The sequence below is a fragment of the Schistosoma mansoni genome (genome assembly GCF_000237925.1).
Source record: "Schistosoma mansoni, WGS project CABG00000000 data, supercontig 0259, strain Puerto Rico, whole genome shotgun sequence".
NCBI lineage: Eukaryota > Metazoa > Platyhelminthes > Trematoda > Strigeidida > Schistosomatidae > Schistosoma > Schistosoma mansoni.
This window is the reverse complement of record NW_017386122.1, coordinates 90,069-105,137: the sequence shown is the minus strand read 5'-3', so window position 1 is coordinate 105,137 and position 15,069 is coordinate 90,069. Positions and strand designations below refer to the sequence as shown.

At 39.5% G+C, this 15,069-nt stretch overlaps 1 protein-coding gene across 1 annotated transcript in view; it reads right to left on the bottom strand.

Moving 5' to 3' along the window:
- Smp_146400 (syntaxin binding protein-1,2,3, putative) overlaps positions 1 to 15,069 on the bottom strand; it is a gene marked incomplete at its 5' end in the record, with an annotated part of 37,106 nt that overhangs the window by 8,082 nt on the left and 13,955 nt on the right. Inside the window, 3 exons of the mRNA XM_018792505.1 lie at positions 2,156 to 2,274; positions 6,806 to 6,941; positions 9,751 to 10,009. Coding sequence (XP_018644234.1) covers positions 2,156 to 2,274; positions 6,806 to 6,941; positions 9,751 to 10,009 — 514 coding nt within the window. The remainder of the gene's footprint in view (positions 1 to 2,155; positions 2,275 to 6,805; positions 6,942 to 9,750; positions 10,010 to 15,069) is intronic.

Genomic DNA, 15,069 nt, shown 5'->3' with positions numbered 1-15,069 from the left:
GAACCCATACATTACGATAAGTGTGTCACTTTGACGGTCAACCTTTTTGTTATGTCCGTGGAAATGCAGTATTTATCAGAAGTTAATCAATAGCTTACCTTGTGAACGACACATTTACCATATCATATAACTAAGCATCTATAACCATAATTATATATTTATTCTTTCTTAAGATGTGATTGCATGTCATAGATGATTGTGAAAAATCAGCCCCGTATGTCGTTCACACTTCAATTGTTCTAGTTATTGTTTACCGAATCTCTTTTCTAGCACCTACATACATTTAGAGGAAGGTCAAAACCCCTAAAGAGGATGATTATTCCTCGAGAAACATCTTACTGACGATACTGAGAATTCTCTCTTCAACAAGAAACCTGATGGGATTGGTTTTACTCCTTTGAATAGAGATGGTTATTATGGCAAGACTTTGAGAAACAACTACCGGTAGAGCCTGACTACACTACCATGATAACCAAGTCTAACTACTGTGTCAAGAAAATAGCTACGCTTTGGAAACAAGTTGTTTTTAAAACGAATATGTGCATGAACTATGGTCTATTGAGAGTTGATTACAATGAGGATCAACTATATATGGAATCCAGATTCTCCACACTTAGCTTTGAAGACATGAATAAAATACAACAGTATTCTTTGAAGAAAACGCATCACCTGGAAAAAATGAACCAAACTGTCTCCTAAATCATAATCGATTTAAATTTATGGTATCCTCACTGGTGGAAAGCCTAACAATGGACAAAGCTTAACTTCATTAATAAATGATGACCTAAATTCTTTTAAATATACAGATGTAAAATTAAGTAAAATGAGGAAATCACAATTATTTTACTTGAGAAAATCCTAGTCATATGATATAGAATGAATGAACTATTGTAGGTATTGTTTATCAAAATGTGTGAAATAAGTAAATATAATTTTTTTTCAACAAAAGAAACAAATGTTTCTATGACACTTCACTTAAATTTCTAACTTCAGCATTTCTTAAGTAGCCAAAATAAAAGAGAACTGGGAAATTAAGCAGAATTAATATTGTCACTGTAACAAAAATGTAATTTGATGTCCATGATTAATCGATTCTTCTGTTTCTTAATAAATATTAAAGGCTATCAAATAGTATGCACCAAAAATAGCTTACGTGAAGCTTAGCATTTATTTGCTGTTCATTTCCTGTGCTGATCATAGAGTTATTATGATATTATTGAATTACTTTTAAGGGAGATTCACAAATGTCTTCCGATATATGTGGTTAGATACTTCATAAACCAACTACAATACATGTCTTTTTGTGCCAGGCTGTGAATCATATATACTTTAAGTTGATGAGAAATAGATCCCAATTACATAAACCGAGATACAACGGTGTATGTTTCATAACCACGGCCTAATTATTTGGGAATTACAAACTTGTTGATTTCGTCGTAAAGCGATTAGCGTGAACTGTTCTGACTGCATAATTACCGTATTTTATTAGACTGGTATAGATGCGTACTTGTAGTTTATCCAAGTACTGTACATCTTTATCAACTGTTGTGTTAATATTAGTTATTTCTGCGTAGAACAGTGCCAACATTTGTGTTTAGATTTAATACAAATCAGGAACAGTCGGTTGGAACAACCGATTCACCATTGTCGTCGCATCAAAAGGTAGTTCCTAGGATTTTATATAGACATTTTTTAAAAATTTGGTTTAGCTTCCATAAATGTTCATTCAAGACATTAGCTACTAATTGTTGACTTCTTAGTTTAGATATAAAACAACTTCCAATAGAATTCGATCTCTACATATTTGGAACAATCTTCACTTGATAGAGGATGTGATAAAAAAATGAGACGTGTGATGAGTCGACGTCATCATCTGTTAATGTACTTAAACTTATAATTAGATATTACATAGATGACTAACTACCAAATTTATTCGTATAGTTATTACCCAACTTAGATTTCATATATGCTTACACTTACGAATATTACTAAAGTCTAGATTACAAATGTATAAGTTTAAATAACCCAAACATAATTTGTATTCATCCTTTTTGTGTTCTTTTAGTTTAATTTAATGTTAGCCCTTTTTATAAAAAAAAAAAAGAAATTGCATTATTTTAACTGAATCACAGAATAATGTAAAAGATCAACTCACATCAGATTGAATTAATTGAGCATTCATAATAAATGAAAGACTTGCAAATAGTGGTTTGAACGAACGAGCAACTTGAGCACAATCCAACAATTTATCTAAATGTGTTTCTGCGAATCCTTCTGAATTTGTTTATAAACATAAAAAAATAGTAAAACAAACATAATATAATGTAAAGCCGTGGTGAAAATCTAATGAAACAGAAATTTCCTTTCTCTATTAGTTCTTCATTTTACTAAATGTCAAAATGGGGATTTCAACCATGCTGAAATACATATACATCAATAAATTTAATTAGAACGTATTATATAAAAAGTTAACTGACTAACTAATTAATTGACGATAGAAAATTTGTTTATACATGTAACGTATAATCATTAAAAGTTAAGAAAGAGTCATGCTCATATACTAGGTACATATTCATGTAGATTCAAAATAAACTTCAAATATGGGAGCAATTGATATTACTCGGATGCCCAAACGGAAGTAGGTAGGAGAGTATTTGAGCCTGTGAAGTAGTAGCAGAACATCTTTACCCGCTGCTACGCCAAACAACAAGAAATATAAACTATTTATTGTTTATCACTGAATACAAGTAACTAGTGTTATAGATAGAACAGATTGATAACCATCTTTTTTAAGAGAAATAAAAGTGCCGAAACAGAATCCATACACCACTAATCAATTAATTGATTTCATTTTGAGTAGAATATATATATATATATATATATATATATATATATATTTATGTGTTTGTATGTGTGTGTGTTAACCCATCAACACACACAAAGATTGAAGGGAAATTCAAACCAGACTTATTTATTTATTTATTTAAACACATAAATATTGGTACAAAGAGGCACCAGATATATATGCGCCACACAAATCTCATTCGATTTGTGTGGGGGCCGTGATACTGCTCAGGTGCCCAAACTGAAGCAGGCGGTTTAGTTAGGGGGCCACACCCCGAGCCTTTGACCTAAAGGTCTGATCCACGAGGCAGTGGAGCATCGTGAAGAGATGCAGTTCCATGGTGGCCGGTGATCAACGATTGATTCATACGTCATTTGTTCCCTCAGGATACTGGAGTCAGCCCATGTGCACCATTGGTTTGGAATCAGGGTTTTCCAACTCCCCTACGTGGACTTTCTGTGTCCACCAACCCGGTTAAAGAGCCGGACATTCGCTTTTTGTCCTCTCAATTTCGTAAACAACAACACCCCCGCCACGAGAAGGCAGTGAGTAGGACTTCCCTGGCAGAGGCTATATACGCGTGGCCATGTGGAGCATTTCGAGAGGAAGAGCGAACCCTCCCCACTCTCGACCATACCAGGGCATTTGGGAGCTCAAACCTGACTAATCGACGGACTTCACACTGTAAATCATACCGGATCAAGTTAACTTATTTGAAGGTTGAATGAAGCGAAAATTTTGTGTGTTCCTTAAAACAATTATTATCCGTAATGAAAATAACCAGAAAAAATAATTCAAACCATTTAAACTCTGCCCTCCAAGTTGAAGGAATATTTATGACGTCTCATGATGAAAGCCGAAATTCTTCGAAAGTCACGAGACCGATGCACTTTCTAACAACCAGAGCAACACTCTTTATAGGTACATGGAACGTCCGGACAATGTGGGAGACAGGAAAGACCAGCCAAATAGCAATGGAAATGAGGAGATGAGAATTGGCAGTACTCGGAATCAGCGAAACCCATTGGACACAAACTGGACAACAAAGGCTAGGTACAGGAGAGATGCTGCTGTACTCCGGTCACGAAGGGGAAAATGCTCCACACACTCAGCGAGTTGCTCTAATGCTGTCCAAAGAAGCACAAAATGCACTTGTGGGATGGGAATCTCATGGACCCAGGATAATCAAAGCATCATTCAGAACAAAGAAGCAAGGGATCACAATGAACGTTATCCAATGTTATGCACCCACCAATGATAGCAACGACGATGATAAAGATCAGTTCTATGAAAGGCTGCAATCAATTATAGCAAAGTGCTCACGAAAGGACCTCACCATCCTGATGGGAGATCTAAATGCTAAAGTTGGAGTGGACAACACAGGATATGAAGATATAATTGGACGACATGGATTAGGAGAGAGAAATGAAAATGGGGAGAGACTTGCAAACCTATGTGCATTCAACAAATTGGTTATAGGCGGCACAATATTCCCATACAAGCGCATACACAAAGCTACATGGATCTCACCGGACCACACCACAGAGAACCAGATTGATCACATCTGTATCAACAAAAAATTCCGAAGATCAATGGAAGATGTGAGAACCCGGAGAGGAGCTGACATAGCTTCAGATCACCACCTGGTTGTGGCCAAGATGAGACTGAAGCTAAAGAAACACTGGACAACTGGACAAACAGCACTACAAAGGTTCAATACAGACTTCCTTCGCGATATTGACAAGCTCCATGAATTCAAGATAACTCTCAACAACAGGTTCCAAGCTCTACAGGATCTACTGAATGAACAAGAAACTACTTTGGAGGACAACTGGAAAGGGATAAAAGAAGCACTAACTTCAACGTGTCAGCAGGTTCTTGGTCCTAAGAAGCATCATCACAAGGAATGGATCTCTGGACAAAATTCAAGAAAGGAAGAACAAGAAACTAGCAATTAACAACAGCCGAACACGAGCAGAGAAAGTCAAAGCACAAGCAGACTACGCAGAAGCAAACAGGGAAGTGAAGAAAAGCATTAAAGCCGACAAGCAGAAATACATGGGAGAACTAGCAACGACGGCGGAAAAAGCTGCAAGAGAAGGGAATATGAAACAACTATATGATACAACGAAGAAATTGGCAGGGAGATATAGCAAACCAGAGAGACCAGTAAAGGACAAAGAAGGAAAGACAATCACTGAGATTCAAGAACAGAGGAAAAGATGGGCAGAATACTTCGAGGAACTGCTGAATAGACCAGCCCCATTGAATCTACCGAACATCGAAGCAGCCCACACTGACCTTCCAATAGATGTCACTCCACCAACGATCGAAGAAGTCAAGATGGCCATCAGACAAATCAAAAGTGGGAAGGCGGAAGGACCTGACAATATACCAGCAGAAGCACTGAAGTCAGACATTGAAATAACTGCAAACATGCTTCACCTTCTATTCAAGAAGATTTGGGAAGAGGAACAAGTGCCAATGGACTGGAAAGAAGGATATCTCATCAAGATACCAAAGAAAGGAGATCTGAGCCAATGTGAGAACTACAGAGGTATCAGTTTGTTATCAGTACCAGGAAAAGTTTTCAACAGAGTGCTGCTGAATCGGATGAAAGACGCAGTAGACGCCGAACTTAGGGATCATCAGGCTGAAGTCCGTAAGGATCGGTCGTGCACAGACCAGATTGCGACACTACGGATCATCGTTGAACAATCAGTTGAGTGGAACTCATCACTATACGTCAACTTTATTGACTATGAGAAGGCGTTTGACAGCGTGGACAGGAGAACATTATGGAAACTTCTTCGACACTATGGAGTTCCTGAAAAGATTGTCAACATTATCCAAAACTCATACGATGGACTACAGTGCAAAGTGGTGCATGGAGGACAGCTGACAGATGCATTTCCAGTAAGGACCGGAGTCAGACAAGGCTGTCTACTCTCCCCATTCCTCTTCCTTCTAGTGATTGACTGGATTATGAAGAATTCGACATCTGAAGGGAAATACGGAATACAATGGACTTCTCAGAATCAATTAGATGATTTGGACTCCGCATATGACCTAGCCCTCCTCTCTCATACACACGAACAAATGCAGATGAAGACAGCAAATGTAGCAGCAGCCTCCGCATCGATAGGCCTCCACATTCACAAATGAAAAAGCAAGATTCTCAAATGCAACACGGAGAACACCAACCCAATCACACTTGATGGCGAAACTCTGGAAGAGGTGGAAACATTCAAGTACCTGGGGAGCATCGTTGATAATCAAGGAGGATCGGATGCAGATGTAAAGGCGAGGATTGGCAAAGCAAGGGCAGCATTTCTACAATTGAAGAACATATGGAACTCAAAACAACTCTCAACCAATTTCAACGTCAGAATCTTTAATACGAACGTCACGACAGTCCTACTGTATGGAGCTGAAACGTGGAGAACTACTACGGCCATCATCAGGAAGGTACAAGTATTTATAAACAATTGTTTACGCAAAATACTCAACGTCCACTGGCCGGATACTATCAGCAACAGCGTTTTATGGGAGAGGACAAACCAGCTTCCAGCTGAAGAAAAAATTAGGAAAAGACGTTGGAAGTGGATCGGACATATATTAAGGAAATCACCAATGTGCATCACGACTCAATCCCTAACTTGGAATCCTGAAGGGAAGCGGAAAAGAGGAAGGCCAAAGAACTCACTACGCCGGGAAATAGAAGCCGATATGAAAAGGCTGAGTAGCAACTGGAAAGAACTGGAAAGGAAGGCTCAGGACAGAGTTGGATGGAGAATGCTGGTGAGCGGCCTATGCTCCTCGACGAGGGGTAACAGGCGTAAGTAAGTAATGAAAATAAGTAGAAAAAGGCTAATTCATTGATACTTAAATTGTAATAACAAATATTAGTGAGATTATATAAATTCGTTTTGAAGAAGATAAAGAATGAATATAGGTTACCTTTTATAAGAGTAAAGATAAGTAAAAGACGTAAACGTTCTTCCACTGATGTAAAATCGTATTTGAAAATATCAACCAATACACGCATAGGATCCGTTATAGGTTCTCCTTTTGCATTCTCACCCATCACAAGATCCTTTTAAAAGAGAATGTTCATAAAATTACCATAAGTATACTAGAATATGGTGACTACACTACTTTCTTTTTTTCACTCAGTAATATATATGCAATAAGAATTTTATGTTTCCTATGTTAAAACGGGAATAAAAAGACTTCGGAATCGATTGGTATGGCCGGTGTAGACATTTGGTAAATTAAGAAAAGTGGATTTGTGGAAACTAGTAGAAAACAACCGCTGTAAATTTTCACAATTTCCTCTATTGGTAAATAACCGTTTGTTGTTCTTTATAAATCTAGGACTCGATTGTGTATTGATAGTTCTTCGTGTTTCTTACGAACGCTTAATGTAACTTAGTATTCTTATTACCAGTTGATTGAGAACTATAATGTGATTTATATGTTGTTATCATTCATCAGATAGTTGGGTATGAGTCACACTGTAAATGTGAGAGCTTATGATGGTACTTGGTCGCTCAGACCTGGGGCTGAGTGCCTGAAAGCTAAATGCTTTAACCATTAAGTCATCACTCTACGTATTATATAAGTAGGTGATTATGATTTCATATTTCGTAACATACTGAGACCGTACTGAAAACTCCAAAACACTCCCTAGGAGTATTGATACACTGCTTTCACTTGAAAAACTGTCGTTTCCAGAAGTTTAACATTAGCCAAAAAGATGTTACTTCTTTAATCACTTTTTTCAAATATGTTCTAAAACTGCTATCAATGAAATAATGTCCAGTTTCTCATGTGACAACAATACTAGAGGCCTTTAACTTAGATTTTCTTCATTTTGTTTATTCGTTGGTGAAACTTACTAGTAACTTTATCACTAGCAAAATCCGAACTTGTTATCCAACATTATCATATTTACAAGTGAGTGAGAAGTAAAGGGACGCTCCAGTCTTGTGACAGTAATTCACTCTAAAAAAAATTTATGTAACATGATTGCACTCTAACAGACAAACAGGATTAAGTGGACTCTCATGAAAAGAAATTAGAGTTAACAACAAGAATCGATGAATGGAGCAAGACGAAAAAAGGAAATTTTAAGATATACAACTAGGAAGATCATACCAACTTAAGTACATTGGACTAACAGACAATCACCCTGGACTAGTATAATATTTCGGTTTGGATACCCGTTACATATGCTGTTCAAATAGTTTAGATATTGTAATACACGCAAGCAATATTAACCGTTAGTATGTGGTTTTATTAAATTCATTGGGAAAAATATTTTATATTTGTAAAGATGAGACAAAAATATGGCGAACTAAAAAAGAACTGGATACTACAATTATTCTTGATACTTATATTTTCTATATGAGTTATCGAGGAAGGAAATAATGTACACGTAATGGCGCCTGAAGTGAACGGTACTGGGTTTGAGTCCCGGAGTGAAATCAACTCTGGGGTGCAGGTACATCCAGCCGACTAGTCGCAAGTAAGACGAAACGGGCATCCTGGATTCAACTGCGACACACCGAACTCCTTGCTTGTAATGATTGTGACCTAATGTAATATCGAGGCAATCCTTATAGAATGCACATATAACAATAAGAGACTGATCAATTGCAGTCTTAAACATCAATGAGAAGATCCAAATAACCAATACACAAATGGAATAATGTACACGGTTTATTTTTGAAGTAATATCCTTTATTAAACAACCTTAATATCTTCCCATATGTATAGTGTGAGTTACGCCCAAAATTAAATAAATTACAAATCACAATAAAATTTAAACACGCACCAGTTTGGTATCACTTTGCATGAGTACCAATCGATAAGCATTGTAATCTCTTTCAAAAAATAACATATACATTGTTCATTTGTCTTATTTTCTATCAGTATTCAGTATGTGTATGTTTTATATTCTTTCCTCTAATAATTAAACTTCATATTTCCCTACTAGTTAAAATAACACTAAGATTTAGGAACAAATTAAGATTTTGAAAACCAGGTTGTACTTGTATACACACTGACTTGACAGAGCTACAGGAGTTAAAACAAGATATCTGTAGGAAAAACTAAACTCTAAACGAAATATTTTATATATTTTAGGTGTCACCGATTAACAACAATACTTCAATTACGTGATTTTAGTGAACCAACGTATATCTAGGTAAAATCTATAAAACGCCACAGTAAGTAAGGCTCACTTCTCGAAATACATCTATAAAAAGTTATGCGATAAGTGTAGAGAGTCGTCATCGCTGGCTAACACAATTTACTGTAATATCTTCCCAATATAGTTCTTTACAGAATGTTACTAAGACAGATGTTGAGTAAACAACTTGCAGCAGAATAGTTTCGAGCTCGGTAATTTTGTTCATTGTTATGCAATTCCATTACGTATTTGGATAAACGAAATTAAGTTCTGATAATGGAATCAAGTGCCCAGATTATATTGTCCAGCAAATCTCTCAAAGAAAATGAAAATAGTCATAACACTCCATGACTTTTTTTAGTTTATTTTCATTCAACCACGGTCAAATAATTATTGAGTTAAGGGTTTTTTTTAAATTTATCAAATTACGTAACATACCTATGATAATGATAAATAGAATCCTTTCTTTCCCCATAAACTATAGAAAGCAACCGGTTTAAATTAATTTAATGCTCTCAAGTGCCACCCTACCCCCTCTTTTCAACTAATCTAAATACCGATATTTCCAGAAATCAAATGAGAGTCCTGTAGTTATTTTTAATGATACCATCATGATAAATTTACTTGATTTTAGTTGCATCTAACCAGCAAGAAGAAAAAAATCACAATGTTTAAAATACTGAAAGTAATCTTTTTTAAGTGAAATTACTTGTTCAATTTCACATAGTTTATCAACACCTTTTTTGAATGTAGCCATACAAGTTTCAACAATATGATAAGCAGCTGCATAACTAGCCGATTCTGTTTGATATTGTGGCATACGTTTGATAAGATCAGATAAATCTCTTATATCAACAACATTTTTATTTGTATCCTCTTTTGATGGAACATTATCAATATTAGCTTCTTCAAATTCAACAAATTGTTTTTTACTTTCAGCAAATTCACGAACACGTTGAGGGAGTGCTCTATAAGTTGAATAATATAATAAATCAGTAAGAAGAAAAGATGTATTTCACAACTGAAAGTATTAAGGATAGTAACAATTAAAAGTTACAAATGATACATCATGATTGATTAGAAGAACAGTGACATTTATTTATTGTTTGTAGCAACAACAAAAAACTATTCATTACTGATTGCGCAGCAGTTCGCTCTATCCTACTTTACGGCTGTGAAACATGGCTATTAAGAGTAGAAGATAAACGTAAGTTACTAGTATTTGACCACAGATGTCTTAGAAATATTGCTCGCATCTGATGGGATCATCGAGTAAGTAATAGTGAGGTTAGACACAGGGTATTAGGGAATGATGGTAAATCAGTTCATGAGGTCACGAATCTTCATCGACTGAAATGGTTAGGACACGTGTTACGTATGCCTGAACACCGATTACCACGACGCGCTCTGCTGACCAGTGTAGGGGACTATTTTATTTTATTTATTTAATCACATATATATATATATTGGTACAAAGGGCACCGGATACATATGCGCCACACAAAATAATGAGAATGGGAGAAGGAAGAAGATGCGTATATATAAAGGAAGGAAAAAAAGGAAAGGAGAAGAGTAATGATGGGGGGAACTGAAATGTACAACCAGAAGAGCTCTCTCAGTTAGGAAAGTTATAGCCGCTCTTTATGAAGAAAGTAAAAGAAGGTTACAGCAGGATCGCCACTGGCTTCTATTCTGAGCCATATCTGATAACGTCTCTAGCCACTGTGTTGCACCATCTCTCGGACCCCAGCCAGGGAGTCGTGAAGGACCAACAGAAGCTAGCCATTCGCAGCTTTCTTTCATGCCACGACACCATGTCATACACTGACCTCCTCTCCGCTTTTTCCAACCAGTCCCAGAGTCGGCAAATAATGCACGACGTGGAAGCCTCTGGGACGACATTCGTAAAACATGTCCAAGCCACCGAAGTCGGTGTTTCAAGATGGTGACACCAATTGAATTATCGTCTCTGCCCCCGAGCACACGATGCCGAACCTCTGCATTACTAACATGGTGTTGCCACTGGATGTCAGCAATCCTTCGGAGACAACGATGATCGAACACAGAGAGACGTCTAACATCCTCAACTCGGAGAGGCCAGGTTTCACAAGCATAGAGCAGAACTGCTCTCACCGACGCGTTGTAGATCCGACCTTTTACAGCCAGACTAACATCACGAAGGCGCCAAAGATGGCCCAGATTGGCATAAGCCGTTCTGGCTTTCATTATACGTGCATCAATCTCATCACCCACGCCCCCACCAGCACTTATGTAGCTACCTAGATACACGAACTTCTCAACTACTCCAATCTGCTCACCATCTAGGGTGAGTACAGGATGAGAATCCTGCCAGTCTTGTAGGAGTACTTTGCACTTGGAGGGTGCAAAGCACATGCCGTACCTGCGGACACTGATTGCCAACTGATTAAGTGCGGATTGCATGCCTTGGGCATTATCGCACAGTAAGACAATATCATCCACATACTCAAGGTCGAGAAGTCGTTCTCCAGGCAACATATCCACACCGCCATTACTTACATCCATCAGAACTGTTTCCAGAATGTCGTCGATGGCAAAGTTGAAGAGGGATGGTGAGATCGGGCAACCCTGCCTAACCCCACTGCTCGAATGGAACAAGGGAGAAAGGTGGTTGTATGCCCTCACTCTGCCTGAGGTGTTCGTATACAGGGCCTTTAAGATGTTAATGAACTTCTCAGGCACACCCTTCTTCAATAGACAATCCCAGAGAACAGTCCTGTCCAACGAATCGAAGGCAGCCCTGATATCAAGAAACACTACGATTGTTGGCCTGCGATAAGTATGACGGTGTTCTAACATTTGGCGGAGGGTGAAGATGTGATCAATGCATCCTCGACCAGAACGAAAACCTGCCTGCTCCTCGCGAGTCAATGTTTATCGGGTTTTGAACAACCCACGAAGTATGACGGAAGCCAATAGTTTGGACGCAATCGGAAGTAGACTTATCCCCCGATAGTTATTACAGGAACAACGTGAACCCTTTTTAAAGATAGGGACAACTATCGACTCATTCCATGACTTTGGAACACTCTCTAGCTCCCAAACCTTTGTAAGCAACGCAGCCAATTCTTTAGTCAGAAAGTCACCACCATCTTTAAAAAGAGCCGGAGGTAAGTCATCTGGGCCCGGTGATTTGTAACGTTTCAAGAGTTGGAGTTCCTTGCGGACTTCCGCCTCGTTTGGTGGATCAGTCGTCACCGACCATGGGGGGCAGGACAAACTGGTTGATGTTGCCGGAGCAGCAGGCCAGTTGAACTGCCCTTCGAAAAACTCCGCCCATCGTCCAAGACGTCGAGAGATGTTAGTGATTGGCATCCCATCATCCTCGTAGATTGTTTCACTCACACCAGACTTCTTGCTGCCAGTGGCTCGGATGAGTTGGAAGAGCTTCCGGCAGTTACCAGATGCAGCTGCTGCTTCCATCTCATTAGCACGTTCCGACCACCAGGCTTCTCGGTCCTTACGCTAGCTTTGCCCAATTTCATTACGTAACAGCCTTCGTTTGTGGTCATACTCACGGTCACCCGGAGTAGACCGACGGGCTTCCATCAGTTGTAAGGAGCCAGAAGAAACCCAGTGCTTGTAAGCGGGACGTTTCGCGAAGCCGCAAGCGGCTTTACTCGCCATTTTCATGGCGTCGTGAAGATGCAACCAATGCTCATCTATACTTTTCGGTGGGATGGTAGCTAGCCTAGAGGCTAGCTCCGCTCGATACTTACTTGCAACAGAAGTTGCAGCCAGTTTACTAACATCGATCCGTTGGTGGTGGTCAATCCTCCGGCCACTGAAAAGTAAGGTGAGATTGGCGCAGACCAGGGCATGATCAGACTCCAGATAGGTACTCCAAAAGGAGCGGCAGTCTTGTACACAACCACGCTAGCGGTAGCTGATCGCGATGTGATCAATCTGAGTCCAGGCTTGAGATGCAGAGAGAGGACGCCAGGTGGCACACCGGCGATGACTGTGCCGGAAGTTAGTGCTGGCCAGAAACAGGTTGTGGTCTGTGCACAGTTGCAGCAAACGGTCCCCGTTATCTGTCCTGCGACCAACAAGTCCCCATCGGCCACCTAAACGACTCTCTTCTGTGCCTAGACGCCCGACCTGAGCATTCAAGTCTCCGGCTAGTACTACAATATCTGTCGAACGCGCATTCTGGAGAAGAACTGTTAACTGGTGGTAAAACTCATCCTTGATTGCATCCGGGCTGCTATCTGTCGGGGCATAGGCGGGGATGACGAAAAGACACCGATTCTCGCGCCGATTTCTTCTTACTTTGATGGAACTTTCTAATCTAACAGCACATAACCGACTGTTAATGGGGATCCAATCGATTAGTGCTGCCTCAGCTCTAGCGCTTAGTGCGACACCAACGCCAGCAAGACCAGACGAAGATGCCACAAGGTCCCCGGATAAGCGCACGTGAAACAAGCTTTTCGAGGCGACAGATGGAGAGCGGATTTGTAGTACTTCACTAGAGTCTTGAATACGGGTCTCGGATAGACAGCAAACATCAACATTAAGACCTTCCAAAGACATAGCCAGCCCTATCTGTTGTCTGATCTGCATTAGTGTGCGAACGTTGAAGGAAGCCAGCCTGAACGGCGTACGTGGTTTCAGAAAGACTGCTTCAGTATTCATAATCGGTGGAAGCATTCGCTTTCAACCAGACAGTGACTGGAGATCGTTTAGATAGGACAGATTTTCCACCAAGAGCGAGCTGCTGCATAAGTTGAAAAGTAAGGTTACACAAATTGGGGATAAAAGGGGGTGAATTAGCGATATGGTAAATAATAATAATAATAACAATAATAATAATAATAGTAATAATGCAAATTGATTTGTTTCTAGTATGAACGAGAATATAATTGTCAGTTGAATGTTCCATTTCATTTATTTGCGAGAGGGCTGTGATACTGCCCGGGTGCCCAAACCGAAGCAGGTGGTTTTCTTAGGGGGCCACACCCCGAGCCTTTGACCTAAAGGTCTGATCCACAAGGCAGTGGAGCATCATGAGGAGATGCAGTCCCATGGTAGCCGGTGACCAATAACTGGTTCATTCGCCATTTGTTCCTTCAGGATACGGGAGCACATGTGCACCATTGGTTTGGAATCAAGGTTTTCCAACTCCCCTAGGTGAACTTTCCGTGTCCACCAACCCGGTTATAGCGCCAGACATTCGCTTTTTGTCCTCTCACTTTCGCAAACAACACCCCCGCCACGAGAAGGCAGTGAGTAGGACTTCCCTGGCAGGGGCTATATACGCGCGGCCATGTGAGAGCATTTCGAGAGGAAGAGCGGACTCTCCCCACTCTCGGCCGTACCAGGGCATTTGGGGGCAGTGTAGGGGATGGTTGGAAGAAATTTAGGGGCGGCCAAACCAAAACATGGCATCAGTGCTTGAAGTCACTAACTTCTAGTCTAAGCCATGTTGGCAGATGCAGACTACCTGGTTGGGGTCCGCGTGACTATCGTAACCAATGGTTGGAGACTCTGTGTGACATGGCTCAGAATCGATCACAATGGCTCAGGTGTATACACTCCTTATCTTACCTTAAACCTTGAGATTAAAATTGCTTTATATCTTTCTTCCTTCCGATACTATATCCTTATATACAACCTTTGGTTTATACATTATCACCACTAAACTAACTACTTCTATGAATCCGGTGTTCATCTTGTTGTGTTAACGAAGTATGGCAACTTGGACCTATGCATATATGTGCCTGGTCCTACCTTGTAGCTGACTGACTGATTGCTTTATCAGTTACTACTAAATAGTATAACAATGCAATTAATGACAAAATTTAGATAACTAGACGGAAGTTCACATATCAACAGAGACTGATTATATCGATTTGAGTGGATCAGTAATGAGAAACAAGTACAAAAAAGCTGAGAATATTCCTTTGATAAATACAAATTCTTTGACGGTATTTAATTGGATAGATTGTGTAGGAACTGTTCAATGGTAGCTGATTCATAATACAGA